This window comes from Aspergillus aculeatinus, assembly GCF_003184765.1.
Source record: "Aspergillus aculeatinus CBS 121060 unplaced genomic scaffold BO66scaffold_2, whole genome shotgun sequence".
In the NCBI taxonomy this organism is placed as follows: domain Eukaryota; kingdom Fungi; phylum Ascomycota; class Eurotiomycetes; order Eurotiales; family Aspergillaceae; genus Aspergillus; species Aspergillus aculeatinus.
The window spans coordinates 1,102,560-1,123,241 of NW_020291471.1; the positions used below are offsets into that span (position 1 = coordinate 1,102,560).

The 20,682-nt window shown below is 55.4% G+C and overlaps 5 protein-coding genes and 1 non-coding gene across 6 annotated transcripts; 3 read left to right on the forward strand and 3 right to left on the reverse strand.

Annotated features, from left to right (window-relative positions):
- Positions 1 to 339: 339 nt before the first annotated feature.
- BO66DRAFT_450061 (uncharacterized protein) lies at positions 340 to 1,687 on the reverse strand (the record flags this gene model as incomplete). Its single annotated transcript, XM_025651811.1, has 1 exon — positions 340 to 1,687. Exon 1 carries the CDS (start codon positions 1,633 to 1,635, stop codon positions 340 to 342), a length of 1,296 nt encoding a protein of 431 aa, XP_025508903.1. The 5' UTR covers positions 1,636 to 1,687.
- A 2,843-nt stretch (positions 1,688 to 4,530) lies between these two features.
- On the forward strand, positions 4,531 to 7,399 carry BO66DRAFT_364465 (geranylgeranyl pyrophosphate synthase). Its single transcript, XM_025645167.1, has 3 exons — positions 4,531 to 5,287; positions 5,348 to 5,594; positions 5,651 to 7,399. The coding sequence occupies exons 1-3, from the start codon at positions 4,876 to 4,878 to the stop codon at positions 7,212 to 7,214; spliced, it is 2,223 nt and encodes a 740-aa protein (XP_025508904.1). The 5' UTR covers positions 4,531 to 4,875; the 3' UTR covers positions 7,215 to 7,399.
- An 889-nt stretch (positions 7,400 to 8,288) lies between these two features.
- BO66DRAFT_t20 lies at positions 8,289 to 8,378 on the reverse strand. The gene has a single exon. It is a non-coding gene; the product is annotated as a tRNA-Asp (tRNA).
- A 471-nt stretch (positions 8,379 to 8,849) lies between these two features.
- On the forward strand, positions 8,850 to 10,601 carry BO66DRAFT_407772 (A1pp-domain-containing protein; the record flags this gene model as incomplete). Its single annotated transcript, XM_025649076.1, has 1 exon — positions 8,850 to 10,601. One exon carries the CDS (start codon positions 8,850 to 8,852, stop codon positions 10,599 to 10,601), a length of 1,752 nt encoding a protein of 583 aa, XP_025508905.1.
- Positions 10,602 to 10,635: 34 nt separating this feature from the next.
- Positions 10,636 to 12,809, reverse strand: BO66DRAFT_434184 (transcription factor domain-containing protein; the record flags this gene model as incomplete). Its single annotated transcript, XM_025650764.1, has 7 exons — positions 10,636 to 10,849; positions 10,902 to 11,119; positions 11,167 to 11,646; positions 11,695 to 11,978; positions 12,040 to 12,464; positions 12,538 to 12,635; positions 12,792 to 12,809. The coding sequence occupies 7 exons, from the start codon at positions 12,807 to 12,809 to the stop codon at positions 10,636 to 10,638; spliced, it is 1,737 nt and encodes a 578-aa protein (XP_025508906.1).
- A 514-nt stretch (positions 12,810 to 13,323) lies between these two features.
- On the forward strand, positions 13,324 to 17,995 carry BO66DRAFT_467689 (ABC transporter ATP-binding protein). Its single transcript, XM_025652590.1, has 10 exons — positions 13,324 to 13,554; positions 13,616 to 13,693; positions 13,758 to 13,873; positions 13,943 to 13,997; positions 14,060 to 14,661; positions 14,710 to 15,307; positions 15,354 to 15,918; positions 15,969 to 16,141; positions 16,191 to 17,690; positions 17,746 to 17,995. The coding sequence occupies exons 1-10, from the start codon at positions 13,369 to 13,371 to the stop codon at positions 17,770 to 17,772; spliced, it is 3,900 nt and encodes a 1,299-aa protein (XP_025508907.1). The 5' UTR covers positions 13,324 to 13,368; the 3' UTR covers positions 17,773 to 17,995.
- The last annotated feature ends 2,687 nt before the right edge of the window (positions 17,996 to 20,682 follow it).

The following is a 20,682-nucleotide window of genomic DNA, read 5'->3' on the forward strand; positions in this document are numbered from 1 at the left end:
TCTGGTGGTGATATGTGAGCATACATTACGGAGTAGTGTTCGGTTACTGTTAGGGGATAAGTCTAGAGTTGTGCGGCAGGGCAGGCAGGATGTGTTCAAGGTCATGATTAGTGGTGTGGGATACTAGCGTATGTTCTGAGTTGTCAAATTAGCAGTCGAATTTGATGATCAAGTCAAAGAATATTTTAATAGGTGTGGCCGTTGTTGGGTTTATTTTGTTTTTGTTTTCTTTTTTTGTTTTTTTCTTTTTTTTTTCTTTTCTATGATAATAACCCACCAGCTACCGATCACGAGTCTGATGGCCAGTTAGCGGGGAGAAATCAGTCAGGGCTACAGTGCTCACAAGGCACAATCGGCGCAGCAACGCAGCCTCGCATCGAAGGAAGCCAGCTGGCGCAGGCACTGATGAACATCAACCTCCTCTGAAGAACCACTAAAAGTGATGCTGACGGCCTTGTGGCGGTGGTGGCGGTGGTGGCGGTCGAGCACCCACTCCACCTCCTGGAATTTGAATTTTTCCAGACACAGACATAGGTCCGCGAGCATCTTCAGCACCTGCGGCCATTCTCCCTCGAACTGGATCTTGTCGAGTGTGATGGACTCGAGGTTCGGGAGCTTCGGGATCAGGATGCACATGTCGTAGGCCGTCAGCACGAGGTTGGTCAGCGTCAGGTTGCGCAGGTTGCAGCCGCCCACGGGGATGGCGTTGAACGTCGGCCCCGCGGGGGGGAATAAGCAGTGCATCCCCCTGCCCTCGAGGACGAGCGTGCGGACCGGGCTCTTGAAGATGCGCTTGTAGAACTTGAGCCACGGGTGCGGCTGCGCGCGTGGCGGACACTCCATCCTGTCGTCCACGCAGTACGGCCACTGCACCCGCAGCTCCTCGAGGTCCTCCAGCACGCAGTCCTGCAGGCGCGGCACGAAGAACTCCATCGGCGTTTCGATGTTCCAGTCGTCCGCCTCCGAGACGAGGGACAGGTGCGTGATCCGCCGCCGCAGGCTATTGAGCATCCGGATCAGGCACTTGGGCACGTCCCCGGGGTTGATGATGTCCGTGAAGGCGGCGCCCGCGGGGCCCAGCGCCAGCTCGAACTCCGAGATCAGTGGGAAGTGGTCCCGGAGCAGATCGTGCAGGCACCGCACCTCGGGGATGTCCATGGGCATCTGGATGGTGTGGTCCGGTCTGCGCTGGAAGGGGGTGTTGGGCCCTGTGCGCGTGCCCTCGAGCCGTAGCCGCCGCGCGAAGTGCGTGTGCCTGCCGTACCGCGCCGCCAGCGCCTGCAGCCCTGCGACGCTGGTTGTTGTCATGTCCGTCCGCAGCGTGTGCAGCGCGGTCGCCATGTCGTAGACCGGCGGGGTCGGGTTGATGTTGGCCGGGTCGAGCAGGATGCGGCGCCCCGCTGGGGTTAGGTTTTGCGAGATCGGGTCCCGCGGTGTGTCCGCTTCCATCGACTCGAACATGCTGCTTAACCAGTCCATCTCGTCCGCCGTCGGGTCGGGCTTGTCTTCCGAGAAATCGTTTTTCGAACGTGGCGGCGTGTCCACGGCCATCGAGTCGAGCATCGCGAGGAGCAAGGTCCTCTGCTCCTCGGTCAGGCCGGGCATGACTTCCCAGGCATTCTTCAAGCCGGGCATTTTGCTGGTTGGCTACTGTGGGGTTCTCACGTGGAATAGGAGTCAATGTTGGGACTGATCTGTGGAGATCGGGGGTTGCGGTGATGGGAGGGATGGGAGGGATGGTGTGAGCAAGCAAGAGACTGCATGGTGTTTCATATCGGGGATGCTGTGGTATGGAAGCGGCTCCATGGGGAGATGTAGCTGCAATCTCCTTCAAAGTGTGCGGTGAAAGGGATTTGATGCTGGACCCGTTTTCCATAAAGAAGCTCGTGGTGGTGAATTCCCTCAAGGCAAAGGAGAAAGGCATTATCAGGGAGTGCCAGGAATCTTTTGATGGCTGGTTCGAACAAAGACGCTGTTATGGAAGCTTTCACTATGAACGCGTCCATGTTGATCGCGTGCTTTCTTTGTGAGCCAAGCTCGTGGTTCTTGGAGGCATGAAAGGAGAGTTCATGGCTTCTACACTCTCCAGTATCGACAGTCGTGAAAGCATAGTCATAGCTGTAAGCAGGATCGGCTGGTCATTCTTGTTCTGGTCTCAATGTTAACTTATGTTCCTTGGATGCATGGGAGAAGAAGAGCTCACAGACCTTATACCCCCTAGTGTTGAAAGTCGTCAAGCAGTATCGTCGAATCATTCGTGTTCTAGTCTTGATTCATGTTTCTTGGGCACAGGGGAGCAAGAGCCCCCATCGCTCTAATTGTCTCCAGTCCCGACACCTATGAAAGCGCCGCCATAGTGTAAAGCGGTATTCTCTAGTCATTGTTGGTTGATTGAGGTGAGAGTGACTCAGAGAACAGAGACGAACTCGAGAGAAGCATCTGGCATTGTATCCGACATCAACCGAATTGGCCAAGCGACCAGTCCGTCCACCTCCAAGGTCCGCTTTCTGTGACATCAAGGTCACTTTCTCTGACACCAAGGCCAGTGTGGATTTCTCCGAGAAGAAGATAGTGGATGCAGCATACGAAGCATTCCTTGACCGCTTCTCTGCTTGTTGCCTGGGGCCATGCTTTGTCAGCCCCATCACAGCCAGCCCTAACTGACTGACTGACTGACTCTCCACCACAATCAACCATCTATCAACATCCATCAAGTCAAGTATCTCTCCTCCAGCCAAGCCTCATCAGGGCGAACGCTAAGAAGTCAAGGTTTTAGATTTTCTTCCTTCCCTGCCAGGTGGGTTGCAAGCGTACTCTTCGCATCCCGACACCTGCACCTGACTCCCCCCGCGGCCAATCGCCATGAGCGCTGAGCACACAAGCTCGAACTCTACTAGGTACTCTTCCTGCAGTGCTCATACAAGAAGCGACCCTGCTATCGATCGCGTAACCTCGATCGACGCCTCGAGACGACGTGTTCACGCTTTGAGTTTTTCTCGCTTCTCCCAGGGTATGTTGGTGGTGGCAAATTTACTTATGAAGGGGTGGTTTGTAGACAAACACATTCTCTTGCCCAAAAGTATAGGGAAAGTCTGTGTTGCCAGCGATAAGCGGGCGGTCGAAAGAGGGATAGTGGCATCAGAAAGATTCGAAACGGCCGGAGGGGTCAACCGAGCTGTGGTCAATGATGCAGCCCGGCGATCGTGCGGCGATCAGCTTATCGCAGAACGGGGCCGTTCTATTTCCGGTCGACGCGCCGTCGTTCTCCGGTGGTCACTGATCACACCAGATGATACACTGTCCCTAGGTAACCAGGTTACTTGTAGTGTCCTTCCGCTGTAGTGAGTATAGCGCAGCAGTGAGTATAGCGCAGTAGGCTCAACGTAAACTTCATCCCGCAGAGTATGCAAACTGGTGGAGGAGGGGCTACCATCCTCGTCATGGTTCACATCTACCAGCCTCACTCTTTGATTTTTTTTTCCTTCCGGAGTAGAGGGGTATCGATGATCTGCCGGAATGCCCCACCATGAAAATTTTCTCTCCTCCAGGCGCATGGGCGTGAACGAGGGCTGAGAGCCTGAGATGCAAGCACCACCACTGCCCGTCGCCTTGGACACGATACGGAGTACCAAGTGAGTAAAAGCAAGGGTTGGTGGCAGGATTGTTGACAGACTGCCTATTCGGGCGGGTGGGGCCACGTGACCAGCCAATGTTTTTTTTTTCTTTTTCCCTCTGGCTCTTCCTTCGCTCCACATCAACCTCACTTGGTTCGCTTGTGCTTCCACTGCCTCCACTTCCTCCCACTTCGGTCCCCACTCCCTCGCATCATTTCTTCTTGTCATGCTTAACAATGTTTTTTTCTGGATGAGAAAAACTCACTTGGACGATGATCTCCAGTACAGACCACTTCCACACCCGCAGGACCCTTTCCCCTCCTCGGCCTCTGCTGCAGTGGCTGTCATGTTGATCGCAGGTATCCACGTCACCAGCCAAAACCATATCGGCTTCATGCTTTACACTACACTGCACTACATACACTACACCAAATACACTACTCTCCGACGCGTCGACTCTACCTAGTACATGTGCACTACATTACACCACCACCACCACCTCCTCCTCCTCCTCCTTCGAATTCAGATCGGTAATCACCGACCAACCCCGACCCAGGGAAACCCTCCGACACCATTGCCAGAGACAGATGAAAGCGATCTCCATCGATATCGTCATCGCTGGGCTGGGCGTTGAGGTGGCCCAATGAAGTGGGCAGGTTAGCAACCTCGGCCGGGGCGCAAGAGAAATTGATAGTAACCAAACTGATAGAAAGTGCAGAGCAGACTTAGCGGTGAAGAGCAGCCGGCGGGAAACTAAGAAACAACTAAGCCCAAAGAACACCAATCCAACGCCCGTAGCCGCACCTCCCCCACCAATCAGTGCATTCCCTCACCATTAGCTTCTCGTCTCTTCTCAAGCTCCAATGCACCAAATGCACCAAATGCTCTCCTTCGCCTCTTGTCGGACCAGCTTGAGGTCCATGCTGGCCTTATCGCCATGAGCATTCCATTGAACAACAGAAAAAAAATTTTTTTTCTGCCATGGGCTGACTTTGCCCAGTGCCTCTCTCTGTTAGCTCTTTTTTGCTTCCTTGGAAAGAGGGGACTTGGTCCAAGCACTAAGGAGCTCCGAGCCTATATATTACTGCCTGTGCTCCATCGGAGCTTCTGACTTCTTTCCCTCATCATCTTGCCTTTCCTTCGTGGATTCGCTATTTATTGCAACCAAAGACCTGGTTGGTATACAGGTCGTTTCTCACTCTCATCCCTTCTAATCTTTGTTGCTGGTTCGGCTTGTGCCCTCGCATCCCACATCACACCAATGTTCAAGTCATACTCGCACATCCTATCCCACAAGCGGAGAAGAAGCAAGAGCAGCGCCGTGCAGATCCTCTCCGCTGCGCAGTCCGAGCCGAGCTCCCCGACCCAGACCGTCCACGATCCCATCGAGATCTGGGCCCACTCCCAGCCCCTCTCCGTCAGTGAGGAGCAGCTGCAGGGCTGCTTCACCACTCTCGTCCCCCGCATCCACAAGTACGACCATGTCGCCCAACGCGGCAGCGATCGCTTCGTCCAGGACTTGACGGCCACCCTCGCCGCCGAAGAGGGCAAGGAGCCCACCAGCTACCTGTCCTGCCCCGTCGGCAACTACGCCAGCTTCCTCTACCCCGAATGCTTGCCCGAGCGTCTCGAGCTCGTTGCCTATCTGACCGAGCTCGGCAGCCTGCATGATGGTACGTCCCCCGTCCTGCACGCGCATGCATGACCGACCGTAGCTAACCTGCACCTCACAGCCCAGGGAAAATCCAACGGACGTACGACCGACAAGCCCGACGAGCACGTGGAGTCGCCCCGCGCCGAAGCCCGGAAGAAGCTGCTGGAGAAGGCGGTGGCCGAGATCACGGAGAAGGAGATTGATGGCAACGATATCATTGACAGCTACCGGAGCAACTGGCTGGTCACGCCCGAGGTCCCCACCGCCGACAACTGCGCCAACCTCGACGACTATGTGGCTCGTAGACGCCTCAACGCCGGTATCGAGTAAGTGGCCGCTGATTTCTCAGTTGACATGGAATAAATCCTAATCAGTGTGATAGTGTGTACTGGACCCTGATGGGCTTCGCCCATGGCACCCGCCTGGGCAAGGAAGACCAGGCCATCGTAAGAGATGCGCTCGACGCCGCCGAGCGCACCATGTTCTTCACCAACGACTACTACAGCTGGCCCAAGGAGAAGCGCGAGACCAAGAGGCGTCCCGTGGCCAACGTCATCCTGTTCCTCATGCAACACCAGAACATGTCGGAGGAGGATGCGGTCGCCAAGACCAAGGAGCTCATCATCCAGAACGAGCAGGAGTTCGTCAAGCGTCGCGAGGCGCTTTACCAGGCCAACCCGGATCTCGCCCCCAAGCTCCGCAAGTGGATGGAGGTCCTGGGCTCGTCCCTGGCCGGCATCCACTACTGGTCCAAGAACACCCCTCGCTACGCTGTTCCTGACACGATCGAGGAGAGCGAAGAGGAGGAGAGTGAGCACGCTTCCGTCGCCGAGGAGGACTCCTCTGAGGGAGACGCCACTGCTGAAGACGATGAGGACGAGGAGGATGAAGATGACGAAGAGGAGGAGGAAGAGGAGGCCGAGGCCGAAGAGCGGGAGCAGGAGGCAGAGCATGTGGAGGAGGCGGCTCAGCCCGAAGAGGAGGAGGAACCCCAGGACGTGGCGGTCTGGACTCCTCTGGTGGAAGAGCCGGCTGCGCCGGTCGTGCAGCTCAACACGCTGCCCCTCCTGGCTCCGGCCGGCTACATGCGATCGATCGCCATCACCGACCTGCAGAGCGAGCTGCTGGGCGCGCTCAACGTCTGGCTGCAGGTCCCCAACCGCCCGCTGACCTACATCAAGCAGATCATCAACGAGCTGCAGGACTCGACCCACATGCTGGCCGACATCCAGGACCACGCGACCCACCGCAGCCAGCGCACCCCGGCCCACCAGGTGTTCGGGCGGGCGCAGTGCATGAACAGCGCCGCCTACACCTTCGTGCGGGTGGCCAAGATCGTCAACAGCCTCAAGTGCCCCGGCATGCTGGACGGGCTGCTGGAGGAGCTCGAGGCCCGCTTCATCGGCCAGTCGTGGGAGCTGGACTGGCGCACCACCTACCAGGCCCCCTCCGAGCAGGAGTACCTGACCATGGTGGACCAGCGGTCCGGCTCCACCTTCCGCCTGCTCGTGCGCCTCATGCAGGCCGCCAGCATGGAGGGCTCGTCCCTGGACTTCGAGCCCCTGGCCAAGCTGCTGGGCCGCTGGTACCAGATCCGCCACGAGTACCTGGGGCTGCTCGGCCGCGCCGAGGACCTGGACCACGGCAAGATCGTCTACCCGATCGTGCGCTGCTGCAACATGGACCCGGCCGCCCGGACGGTCATCCTGGGCATCTACCGCCAGAAGGCCGCCGAGGCCCCGCTGTCGCCCGAGAGCAAGGCGCAGATCCTGGACCTGCTGCACCGCACCGGCGCCCTGCAGGCTACTTATGACTTGATCCGCCAGCTCGGCCGCGAGGTGAACAAGACCGTGACCGAGCTCGAGGCCGCCGCGGACGAGCTCAACCCCGCCCTCCGGGGCCTGGTCAAGTCTCTGAGCGAGCTGCCCATTCCGACTTCTTTGTGAGAATCGGACCGGAAAAGAAACCTGGAACTGATACCCAATGACTTTATGATGCCTTAATGATTGCTGGCTTTTTTTGTGACCAATTTCCTTTGTTCGACTCGCTCTTGACACAGACATGACCTATGACTTATGATGTTTGTTTGGTTGTATTATAGAATGCGATACGAGTGATGATTGTGATTGTGGCAATGTATATACCTCAAAACTTGGTTTTTCTGAATACGTCTGGTTCGAGGTTGAGCTCGTAGTGGTGGAGGTTCGTTCGTATGGTGGATTGATGTAGTATACTCGCGCTACTGGAGACTGCATCAGTTCTTTGTCAAGCGGTGGTGCAGCTATGAGAATCATTGTACCGGCAACGGCAGCTGCCATTCTGTTTGCCCTCGCGCCGATCTCACATGAGAGATGCAGCATGAACTACACTTGTCGTTGAGATAAATTACAGCAAGCACTTCTCCGACCCATCTCGGGTGTCGGACATTCTCGGCCAGCAGCATAATCAACCTGGCTCTGCAGCGAGGGGGCTACCTCTAAGTCGGAACACAGAGAAGACGACTAGGTATCCATTGTGATCAAACACCCTTCGGGTAAAGGCGGGGAAGAGAAAGTAGGGCAGGATATGCGGTGCAGAGTATCTACACCTCCGGATTCGATTCATGGTAGTAGCAATGCAAGTCAGGCAGGGGAAAAGAGTAAATAAGAACATAGAGCAGATAAAAGCATCGTAACAAGATCGATGTTCCCAAGCTAATCTCATCACTGGTTATCTCCATTCAATGCAAAATGCTGGATTTGTCGACGTGGTAAATGTGACGTTCAGAAGCCGCAAGAAATATAGATTTGTCGTGTCTCTGAAGAGCTTGACAGCACAGCACAGTTTATGTAAGTTAGCACCACAGTGAGCTGAACTAGGTTGAAATCCATGACATTTTGCTTATAAGCTGGTTCATTGAGATGACTGTCTAGGAATGTGATGCAAAAAAAGCCGAAAAAAAAAAAAAAAGACGGGCGAGGTACGGAGTACGTACATCAACCTCCTGCCCTGAAGCGGGAAGAAGACCGACAAAAATAAATCTCCCCGACTGGGAGTCGAACCCAGGTCTCCCGCGCTTGTTCCTGGTGAGGATTGACAAGCGGAAATCATGACCGTTAGACCATCGAGGAATTGATATTAAATGGGTAGATTCTTGACAGTATGACAGAAATTAAAGCGGATACACGAAGTGCTTATGCCGATGCAGCAACCGCGGAATTGGGCCGCGTGCAACCGGTGCAAATCGCACCATTTTGGCGTTCGGATTTGACACAGATTCTGGAGTCGTGATTGGCCTCCGTGGGAGGAATGCAAACTGTGTAAACAGTGTAAACTCACATCCTGGCTTCTAATTGGGGGAATTAGCGGACTGTATCTCGGGTCGGATGGGGGTATCTAAAGGCTGGGGATTTATATAGTCTCTCTTGCTCTCCTACTTGGTCTTTGATTTGTACGATATATTTGTATTTTGTGTGTATCTGTTATTGATAAGGATGGCCGACTTCCTTCCCCGAGTGCTCCGCGCCCTTCTCCGCGAGTCGCGGTATTTCCAGGGTCCGTCGCACACTTGTACCCACGGCCACAACCACAGCCATGCTGCAATGGAAGACCATATTCATACGATGGAGACCTGGGCGCAGATCCGGTTGATGAAGCAGCTCCTCTGTGTGCGACATCCGCGACAGGCTCTGGATCCCGAGCTCCTGCATGAGATCGAGGGGATTCTGGTGTGGGAGCGGCAGCATAGGGCTCTTGTTGATGCTTGCACCTTACCCCAAGTCACTGTATCTACACCTCATCCAGCCACGACTACACGATCAATTATAGGCACAGATGCAAGATCTCTTCTACCAACCACAAAACTCTACCTCTGGCAAGGCGACATCACCACCCTCACCAACCTCACCGCCATCACCAACGCCGCCAACACCGCCCTGCTGGGCTGCTTCCAGCCCGCGCACCGCTGCATCGACAACGTGATCCACGCGCGTGCCGGCCCAGGCCTCCGGGAGCAGTGCTTCCGCCTCATGGACGAAGGCCACCGCACGCTCCCCGTCGGCGACGCAGTCGTCACAGCCGGCTACTGTCTGCCTGCGCCGTGGATCATCCACACCGTCGGGCCGCAGCTGGATCCCCACCAGGCCTGCCCTTCGAAGATCCAGAAGGCGCAGCTCGCGCGATGCTATCGTGCCGTGCTTGAGCAAGCAGATACCCTGCCTTCACCCGAACACGAAAAGATCATTGCTCTCTGCGGAATCTCGACGGGCTTGTTCGGGTACCCTATTGCCGAGGCGGCGCCGTTGGCCGTGGACACTGTGGTTACTTGGCTGCGCGAGCACCCCGAGACGAGCATCACGGGGGTGATTTTCAATACCTTCACGGAGAAGGAGACGGTCGCTTACGAGCGAGTTCTCTCGCTTTCGCCCAGTGGTGCACTACTAAAACCCCCGCAGCTAATAGGTTCATCGATGCAGCAAGCCCGCGTGTGGCTCCAAGAAGCAGACACGATCCTCCTCAGCTGTGGCGCGGGACTGTCGGCCGCCACGGGGCTGGATTATACCTCCACCACTCTCTTCGCCAAGCGTTTCCCAGCTTTCCAGGCGTTGGGGTTGGCCAAGTTGTACGATACATTTGGGATGAAGACGGAGGATTGGGGGTCTGAGGAGGTGCGGTGGGGGTTCTATTACACGCATCTGCAGACGGTGCGCACGTGGCCGCGGTCGGCGATGTATACTGCTTTGTTGGAGTGGATGGGGCGGAAATTTGGGATGGATGCGAGGAGAGTGCATGCTCGGACGTCGAATGCAGATGGCCTGTTCCTCGCGCATGGGCTGAATGAGAATGTCTTGTCGACGCCGCAAGGCGCTTATCGCTATTTGCAATGTTTGAGCAATTGTCGCGAGGACGCGGTGGTGGAGTCGGCGCCGTTGGTGGAGAAGGTGGTCGCGCATGGAGGGCTGGATGCGTTAACGCAAAGGGTCACAGATGAAAGGTTCATCCCGGTGTGTCGGTTTTGCGGCGGGAAGATGGGAATTTGTGTAAGGGCCGGAAAGTGGTTCAATGAGGCGCCTTTTGAAGAGGGGGAGAAGCGATGGCAGGATTTCAAGGAGGATTTCCTGCGGGACTCGGACAGGAAGGTAGTGATTCTGGAATTAGGGGTCGGGATGTCAACCCCCGGCGTGCTGAGGTGGGAGAATGAGGAGTTGGTGGAAAGTGGCGAAGGAAGGGTTAATTTGGTCAGAATAGGATTGGGCGATACGGCGGCCGTACCGGCGGAGCTGGAGGCGATGGGACTGGCGACTTGCGTAGATGGGGATCTGAAGGATGTGTTGGGGGTGATTCTGGATCAGTAGTATGGTCGTAAGTTGGTATCAATCGGTAGCAATGCTAATGCCCCACGATCTCCTCGCAGGCTCGTGTCATCTCTCTCACCACTAAGCTTATGGCTTTGAGCTCCGCGCGGTCCTTGGACGCGACTTCGACGTAGTCGTCGAACCACGTTATTAAGTCGACATCTGCTGCGATGTCATCGCGCTCGTAGCATCCGAGAATGTCGTAGCAAAGAACGAAGAGCGGAATGGACTGGTGAAGCAGGATGAGACTGTGATGGTTAGTGGCCAATCTTGTCAATCCCAAGAATAGAAGCAACCTACCTGATGCCCCAGTACGGGCGCGGCGTCGCCTCCATGAGCGACCGCGACATCAGTAAACTCTTCCGGGCGATATCCACCGTGTGATATGGCAGCCGATGACTATCTCGATGAGACGGCTTGGATTGGTAAAACACGATAAGCATCTTGTAGCTGCTGAAGAGGATATCCACGCAGAACCACGTGTCAATGCGGTTGGTGGTCGAGCTCAGTAGCTCCTCCTGATTCAAGTCAGACACGTGTAACTATCCCCTTCCAAAGCACTTACCGGATTCCAATCGGACATGATCTTCTGCACTTCGGCGATCAGCCCATCCATGGTGTCGTTGTACTCGGCCGTGTGGGGGTCGGGGTTGGTTGCCATTATATCCAAGTATCGCATCGTCACGATGGTCAGCCGCATGGATGCTAGGAAGTGAATCTGTATGAAACGAGTCGATTCATGATCCACGCCGGTGATGGTGGGATCGGGGAAGTTGACGGCCCAGGATCCCCCCGAGATGATCGGGGGCTTGCCAAAGGAGAGTCGGAAGTGGCTTTCGGTGCGGAGGATGTGCCAGAACTCGAATCGCATGCGATTGCGCTCGATCTCCTCATGTTGCGAGTCTCCTGCCAGTGAAGGTCTTCGGTCGGGATGATGGCGATCCTCGTCCACGGAGAAGTAGCCAAGAGCGCGCGCAACAGGACAGGCTGCCTTGAAGATCTTCCACGAGAGATCGCTCTCGCAGCTCTCCAGCGTCATGGACATCTGCTCTGGTCAGTCGTGTGTATTATAATGGGAGGAAAGTATGCACACCATCATGAACGCCGCAAATAGATCGGCAGTTGTATTCTGCATCCGGCCGAGCCAGTCCTCCGCTAGCTTCAGACATGTGCTACACAGCGCCTGGACCGTCCGACCCCTCCCTTCTACTTCTTCGCTATCCAGCATGAACGACTGGAAGAGCACATTGTAGTAGATGATCTGGGAGGTCGCGTCGAGCTGGACGTGGGGACTGTCGATCAGATCGGGCATGGCGAGCACGAAATCTTTCTCTAGGGGGATCCGAAAGCCTTCGAACTGGTAGTTGTTGAAGTATTCTGCCTGCAGTTAGCTAGCATCTTCATCAATCGAGTCTCGTGCATGGGGGGGTATACACACGATTGATCCATTTCTTCACGGTCTCCTTGGGGATCACGGGTGGACTGGCATCCAGCGGAGTTGGCTCGAGCTGCTCGATTCCCGCGATGGCAGCATCCATCGCCCTCATGCAGCGGGGGTTTTCGAAGAAGCGCGACCCGATCTTGTCGATAGCGCAGAAGACGTGGGACCGAAGACGAGACCGGATGTGATCGTCCTTGACGCGAGCCAGCAGGCCCTGCACTATGGCTTGCCCAGTGGGCGACTGAGCACTGGCAGGCGAGTCGGTCGCTGAGGACTCGGAGGATGAAATCGTCTCAGATTCCACGGACATCGAACGGTGACTCTCGGCCTCATCAGTGACATTCTGGCTCAGTCGACAGTGGTCTTCGAGGCGATCTAATCTTCGGAGGATTTCCTGCAGGATGTCTCTGTCGTGGAGTGCTCTGGAAATTTACGGTCGCATTAGCCTTTTTTTTTTCTGCATTCTTTCATCATTTTCAAGTAAGGATGGACCACCTTCGCTTGATGGTGCGTTGTTTTCTAGGCAGATAGGCGCATTGAGCTCCTGCAGCGGCGCATTTGTCACATCGCGGGTCGGCGCGGTTGCAGCGAATCTAGTTAGCATGTTTGCATGTCGTCATCTGGGAATGAAGAGGGGGCAGGCAGCGAAACCTTTTTGGACTGGCAACGAGTACACTACACCATGGTTAAATTAGGCAAATCACATTCTTTCGGATGGATAGATCCGCAGGACGCCTGATGGAACTTACCGATAGGGGTTGTGTCATGATGTGCCCAGTGGTGGGTTTGTTTAGTGGGGAAGAAGAGAAAGAAAGGAGCTGAAGGCAGCAAGCAATAATCCGGGAAGTTGCAAGAGTCCGAAATCCCCGAAGACTGAAAGAATTGAGGATCAAAAACCGGAGCTGACCGCCTTCCGGGGAGTGCGAAAGTCCGAAAGTCCGTAGTAGCACCAAATGCAGATCGACACCTGGCAGGTTTGTCGGTTTGTCCCCATTCCATCCCTGCCCTACATCCATGCATCCATGGTTAGACTATTGGGCCTTTTGCATGCACGGATAAGTTGATGACTCCACCCCCCTTGGCCCAGACTCTGATTAGCCTGGCTGGGTCCCCTTCCCTGGCTAGAACATACTGGGTAAACACTCGTATTCGGTAGTCCCGTACTCCGTACTCGGTAGTCCAATGCGTACGTACCTACTGTACAGTACCTACAGAATATTTATGGCCATATAAGTGATGCCCTGTTCCCGCCCGCAGCCTTGCACCTGCGTATCCCCCCCTCTCCCATCTCACTCACCTTCATGATCTCCTGCGAGGTCAACCGCCATGGGTTCAGCGACTGAATCTCCTCCACACCAGGGCGAGCATGAGAATACACTCCCTGCGGAGAAGATCGTCTCTGTGACCGACACCTCGACTGCATCATCCACCACCACCAGCAAGAAGTCCAAGTCCGACACCGACGCCAAGGATGCCACATCAGAGCAGACGGCCTCTTTAGGCAGTTATTTTGTACGGAGATCATTCTGCGTACCCGGCAGAACTTGATGCAGACTTCGCTAACCCCCCGCAGAGGTTACTGTCCCATGCAAGTGCATCGGATCGTGCCATCCTCGCCGTTGCCCTCCTCTCCTCCATCGGGTCGGGTGTTGTATGTGTCCGCAGTCACCCCAATACACACACAGAGTACACGGCTAATCTCTCCTCGTCCGCAGCCCCTACCGCTCATGAACATCGTGTTTGGGAATATGGTCGGCGAATTCAACGGATACTTCACCGACGACTCCTCCACCACCGAAGCCGAGTTCAAGTCCGCCATCAGCAAACTGAGGTGAGTGCGATGCGAGCCTAGCCACCGAAGAGACCCCCCGACCGAGCCAAACCCTAACCCGCGACCCAGCCTGTACATCGTCTACCTCTTCATCGCCAAATTCGCCCTCACATACTTCTCGATGGTGCGTCCACCGTGCCCAACTCCACCCCAATTCTGCGCAGCACAATAATAATTCTCGTCTAGTACTGCTTCCGCGTGATCGGCCTCCGCGTCTCCGGCACCCTCCGCCTGCGGTACATGCACGCGCTCTTCGCGCAGCCGATCAGCAAGCTGGACCTGGTCTCCGTCGGCACCGTCACCAACACGATCACCACGCTCTCCAACTCGATCCAGCAGAGCATCTCCGACAAGCTGGCCATCCTGTTCCAGTCGCTGGCCCTGCTCGTCGCCGCCTACGTCATCGCCTTCCGCTACTCGTGGGCCCTGACGCTCGTCACCAGCGCCGCCCTGGTCTTCATCTTCGCCGTCTGCTTCGTCGCCGTGCCGATGATGACCAAGATCCAGCGCCAGGTCGACAAGGCCGACGAGAAGCACTCCTCCATCGCCGCCGAGGTCATCGGCTCCATCCGGACGGTCGTGTCCCTGGGCGCCGAGGGGACGTTGGCGCAGCGGTACGCCGACTGGATCGAGATCGCCCGGTTGCGCGGCCGCAAGCTGTCCGTGGTGATGGCGGTGCAGCTGGGGCTGGTCTTCTTCGCCATGTACGCGAGCTACTCGTTGGCGTTTTGGTTCGGGCTCAAACTATACCGGGAGGGGCATATCCAGAATATCAACACGGTTATCACGTGAGGCTCACATCTTTCTGGCGTAGGGGCTAGACTAACGCTCGACAGGGTGTTCTTCTCGGTGATGGTGGCCGTCAGCGTGCTGGGCCGCATCGCCTCCCCGCTCGTGACCATCGCCAAGGCCGCCAGCGCTGCGGGCGCCTTCTTCGAGATGATCGACAGCGACAAGCCGAATGCGAGCGGGCTCCGTGGCCCGGAGGTCTCCGCGGAGGTCGACCTTGTGTTCCAGAATGTGCATTTCACCTACCCGTCGCGACCCGACTCGAAGGTGCTCAAGGGCTTGAACGCCCGGTTCCAGAAACACAAGACGACGGCCTTGGTTGGTCCGTCGGGCTCCGGTAAGAGCACGATTGTGGGTCTGCTGGAGCGCTGGTATGAGCTGAATGCCAATGCGGAGCATCCCGACCAAGGGGCTATCCTGGTCGGGGAGCACAATGTCCAGGATCTGGATCTGAAGTGGTGGCGCACGCAGATCGGGCTGGTGCAGCAGGAGCCGATCTTGTTCAACGATACCATCTTCAACAACATCGCGTACGGGCTGATCGGCACACAGTGGGAGCATGAGTCGGACGAGGTCAAGAAGGGGCTCGTACAGCAGGCTTGCAGGGAGGCGTTTGCGGATGAGTTTATCGATCGGTTGCCGGAGGTATGTGTCTTCAATATCGGAGTCGAATGTTATCTGACGGGGATAGGGCTTCGCGACTATGGTCGGCGAGAACGGGACGAAACTGAGTGGCGGACAGCGGCAACGACTGGCCATCGCGCGAAGCATTGTCAAGCAACCAACCATCCTCATTCTGGACGAAGCGACCAGTGCCATCGATGTAAGAGGCGAGAAGATCGTGCAGGCGGCGCTGGATCGCCTCGCGGAGAACCGTACAACCATCGTGATCGCCCATCGGTTGACGACAATCCGCAAAGCAGACCACATCATCGTGATGAAGGGTGGGGTTGATGTCGAGCAGGGAACGCACGAGGAGCTTCTGGCCATCGAGGATGGGGTGTACAGTGGGTTGGTGAATGCCCAGACTCTCGAGCTGTTAGACGCAGAAGGGAGTGACATCCAGGATGAGATGGACGACACCGACGACGACGCCAAGTCAGCCAAGATGAGCTTGAAAAAGTTTGGAAAAGAAGAAGAGCTGGAGAAGTCGAAGAACAGAGGCTTTTTTGGCAGTATTGGAGTGTTTCTATACGAGAACAGAGGGCAATGGCGCTTCTATCTTCCGGCCTTGATCGGCGCCGCTGGTGCTGGAGGTAAGCATTGCGAGGAGTGTGATTGTGTGGCAGCTACTGACGTGAACTAGCTGCCTATCCCATTCAGAGTTGGCTGTTTGCGCGAATTATCCAGGTCTTCCAGTACTCAGGGGACAAGCTGGTGCACGCTGCCAATTTCTGGGCTCTGATGTTCTTGGTTCTCGCTCTGGGGAATGGGGTCTGTTATGCTCTGATCGGATATTCCGCCAACCGGTTCTCAGTGGTATGTTGCCACTTCACCCTGAACAGACGAACGAAGCTAACATGGAAAGGAAATCTCCTCGTACTGCCGAACTGAATACTTCCAGAACATCATCGAGAAGCCCATCCCCTTTCACGATCGCACCGACAATGCCTCAGGCTCGCTGGTCTCTCGTCTGGCTACCGACCCCAAGCAAGTGCAGGAACTCCTTGGCATCAACGGAGCGCTTCCCTGCATGTCGATCTTTGGTATGATCGGATGTATCATCATCGCCTTCACTTTCGGCTGGAAACTCAGTCTGGTGGCTGTGTTAGCAGCGCTGCCTTGCACCTTCCTGGCGGCCTTCATGCGCATTCGCTACGAGGTGCAATTCGACGCGATGAACGCAGCCGTGTATTCAGGCAGCTCACAGTTCGCAGCAGAAGCCATCGACGCCTTCCGGACGGTTTCAGCACTTACAATGGAAGACGCCATTCTAAACCGCTACTCAACCATGCTACTTGCGCAGCAAAAGAAGGCCTTCCACAAGGCATGGTATGCAACCTTAGTCTTCGCCTTCTCCGATAGTGTCGAGCTGTGCGCTATGGCGCTCACCTTCTGGTACGGGGGGCAGCTCCTCGCCTCACGAGAATACGAGCCCACCTCCTTCTTTGTGATCTACATGGCCATCATTCAGGGAGGACAGCAAGCCGGCCAGTTCTTTAGTTTCGGGTCGAACATCGCCCAGGCCATTGCCTCCGCGAACCGCATGCTGGACTTCCGGCCGAACCGCCACGAGAACCCACAGCAGATGACCACCACCACCAACAGTGCAAGACAGTCTGCAACAGCAGCAAGCATCAGCTTCCGCGACGTCACTTTCCGCTATGCTTCGCACGACCGCCCCCTCTTCACGGGCCTGAACCTGGACATCAGCCCAGGCCAATTTGTTGCCTTCGTCGGACCCTCCGGCTGCGGCAAAACCACCGTCATCTCCCTGCTCGAACGATTCTACAGCCCCGCCAAAGGCACAGTCCTCCTCAACGACCAGGATATCACCAACATCGACCCGGCCACCTACCGCAAGACCATCTCGCTGGTGGCCCAAGAACCCCGATTATTCGAAGGTACCATCCGCGAAAACATCACCCTGGGCTTGCCCAATCCATCTGAGGTTTCGGATGCGGAAATCGAACAAGCGTGCCGCGATGCTGAAATCCACGACTTCATCACCTCCCTCCCGCAGGGGTACGCCACCGAGCTAGGTATCAAAGCTCAGGCTGCTTTGAGCGGCGGCCAGCGCCAGCGGCTGTGCATTGCAAGAGCGTTGTTGCGGAAGCCGAAGCTACTGCTTCTGGACGAGGCGACGTCGAGTCTGGATTCGCAGTCTGAGAAGGTGGTGCAGGCTGCGCTGGAACGGTTGGCGGCGAAGAGGTGTCTGACCATCGTCGCGGTGGCGCATCGATTGGCGACGATCCAGAAGGCGGATGTCATCTTTGTGTTTGGGGAGGGAGGGCTTGGTGGGTCGAGGGTGGTGGAGCAGGGGACGCATGCGGAGTTGGTGGGGAGGCGGGGGGTCTACTACCAAATGGTAAGCTCTCTTTATCTCTGGATGTGTGGGATGGGAAATGCTAACTGTGTGATAGTGTCAGGAAAACGCGTTGGATCGGTGATAGCCTGGTGATACTCAGGTTGCGCGAAGAGGCCTCTTGGGATGACAGCTTGACTTCTGGATGATGTTGATGAGGAAGGAAACTACCATGCAAAGGGAAGGAATGGCGGCGTCATCGGTGCCGCCAACATAATGGAGAAATCGGGAAGAGAGAATTGGCGCACGAGTGCTTGGTTAAGATATTAGATATACACATATACCCTGTATAATAGGTAATTCATTATACCCACACGAGAATGTTATGCTGATTACTATGCATGAGCCATTGGGTACCTGGAGAAAGACTCTATACGGTCTTCGAGTCATTCACAGGTTTGAAATTCTGATATCGTGAACGGGTGCTTTTCGCATTGCCAATTCACCACGGCATCGAAATAAGCTACGGAAATGAATGGGCGTCTTCAGGTCAATGTGGAAGCTGTCACGCAGCTCCACCTGCAGCGACCTCGGAATTGTAGGTTTTGCCCTAGCGTAGAATCTATACCAATTGGGATTCACTGCCTTCCTTGCCTTGATATTGAATGGGAGACAGTAGTATCACGAGGCTTGACTTCTGGGCTGACATGTCCTGTTCGTCTTCCTCCGTCGCCTCGACTCTAATCTCGCCATCTTCTTTTCTCATCGGATCGGTCCATTTTCCTACCACTCAGATCCAGCCAAGCAGACTTATTGTTCGACATGTCTGCCAGCAGGCTCTGTTGGTCACCTGTCTGGACTACATAAATCCACAGAATAGAAGCCGAGAAAGGGTTTCGGAAGGTGCTGTTCCATGAGAACATCTTGCGTTGAACTTGTGCAAGCGCAAAGAGGACTGCGCCTGCCCTCTTTTTTTTTTGCAGATTCTTTCCATGGAATAGGCAGGCTCTGGTCTCGACCTGCCTCTTTGTCTTTGTCTTCTCTGTACTCTATTTTATTCTCGTTCATTTACCAAGCATTTCCCATGCCCTTGAGATTTGCAAAGGCCAACAAGTCACCTCTTCCTCGTCTCAAACGCATCGATCTTTTCATCTCTATTTAAGTTTTCTTCCAAAAGAAAACACCTTCATGTCCCTCGAGGACAGTGTCACCGTGGCCGCCGAAAACTCTGGTTCGACCAGCAATGATATAGTGATTGTCCGGGAGACTTTACCATCACAATAGCTCTGTGCTTTGCGGGGCTATATTATTGTGTCCGGAAGACGAACCTCAAGTACGAGCCCGCCTCCATGGACGGCTGAAGGGAGACTGACTTGTACGTTTGTGCATGTAGATATCGCTTCTTTTTGCAGGGCTACAAGCCCAAAACGTTCACGGAGGCCAACGCGGCCTACCTTGCTGTTCTTCACCGCGGTAAGATTCCTTGTCCATGCTGCACGTCTGATGATTGGAGTGATGCTAATATGATTGGTGCTACAGCGGGGGGAGGAGGCACACCGACTCGCCCAGCGAAGGCAGCTCTGCTGCGAGGACCTTTTTTTCTGCAGTGAGCAACGTGGGCGCCGTGGCGGCCAGGGGCTCACCGGCGCAAACCATACGGGGATATCGCCCCATCCTACTTGGCGGGGGTCGGGCTTTCATGGTAGCAAATGCCAAAGGGGCCCAAGCTTGTGGCCGCCTAAGGCGGCTCTTTATGGATCTCGGAGAGCGGATTCTGGGCCGCCAAAAGCCACCAGTTCTGCCCGAATCCTGGGAGCTTCAGGCTCTACGCCGCTAATGCGGCAGGATGATGTCTTGGGTGCCTGTATCTGGGTACGCATGTTGTTTGTCGGTGGTGTGTCATGTGTTTGCTCCTACTTTGACTCTTTTCCGTCAACCTCCTTCTCTTCCTCATCTTGCTCCTCTTGCTGCTCCCGCTGCTCCCCCTCCTCCACCAGCTCCGGTTGCTCCGCTTCCTCCTCTCCCTCCACTGGTCACTCAGGACCAGCGACTAGAGCTGCAGCAATATGCCAGCAGCAGCCCCCGCAGCAGCCATCCAAGCCCCCGCAAAGGGCTCAAGGCTTCCTGGGTGGGGTCTTGAGCAAAGTCGTCCCTAAATGGGGGAATTCTCCGGCCCAGCAGAGGTCGACTGAGCTCAGGGTGAGGCGGTGTTAATTTGGGACACGGGAGGAAGAGGGGGTGATGTTTATCGTTGTTTGTTTGTGTGTTTGTTGGTTTCTTTTTGGTTTTTCGCTTTTTGTTTCCCTTTCTTTTTCTTTCGTACTTCGTGTGTCCCAGAGACACAGTATAAACAATGCAGGGTGGAGAATGAGTGAGTCACTGTCAGCTTCGCATGCGCATATTTATACCGTGTAGATCCCCAGTGAGTCGGCAATTGAATCAAACACTGAATATCATTCACTACCCCGGACTGTACCCCAGATTTCTGCCGAATCCTTCCCACAATCGAGACTCTTTCCCCGCATTTGCGTCTGAGGAATGCGATCGGGATTCTTGTGATTGGCGGGGCAGGATTTTGCCTCTCGGGAGACAATGCTATTTTCCACCTCGAGAGCGGGCATCTTTGCCGCTTCCAGCTGCTGTACCACCGGCAGAGGGTCTCACCTCCGGTTCGGGTACTTTTCCCCGCCACTGGGCAGCAGGTGTGGGTTGAGAGATTCTCCTACATGACGTCGACGAGGCTGGCTGAGGCTGCCAGATGAAGCTTTACTGATGACCGCTGATTAGAAACTAATTCCCGAATTTCTCACAGAGAGTCGTCTGTTTGCTATGCACCCACTCGCTCACCACGGCGGTCAATTCATGGTAGGCGATATCTATGTCATTTTCAAGATTACGGGTCGCAGAAATCGACAATGCTCAAAGAAAAACAGGACAACATTGCAATAAATTGACGAACAGGCCATTCGAGAACCAGAGCAGGTCGAATGACGGATTGATTATGGGCAGGAGAGTTAATACTCCCCGGTATCAAACACCGACAAGATGAACTGAT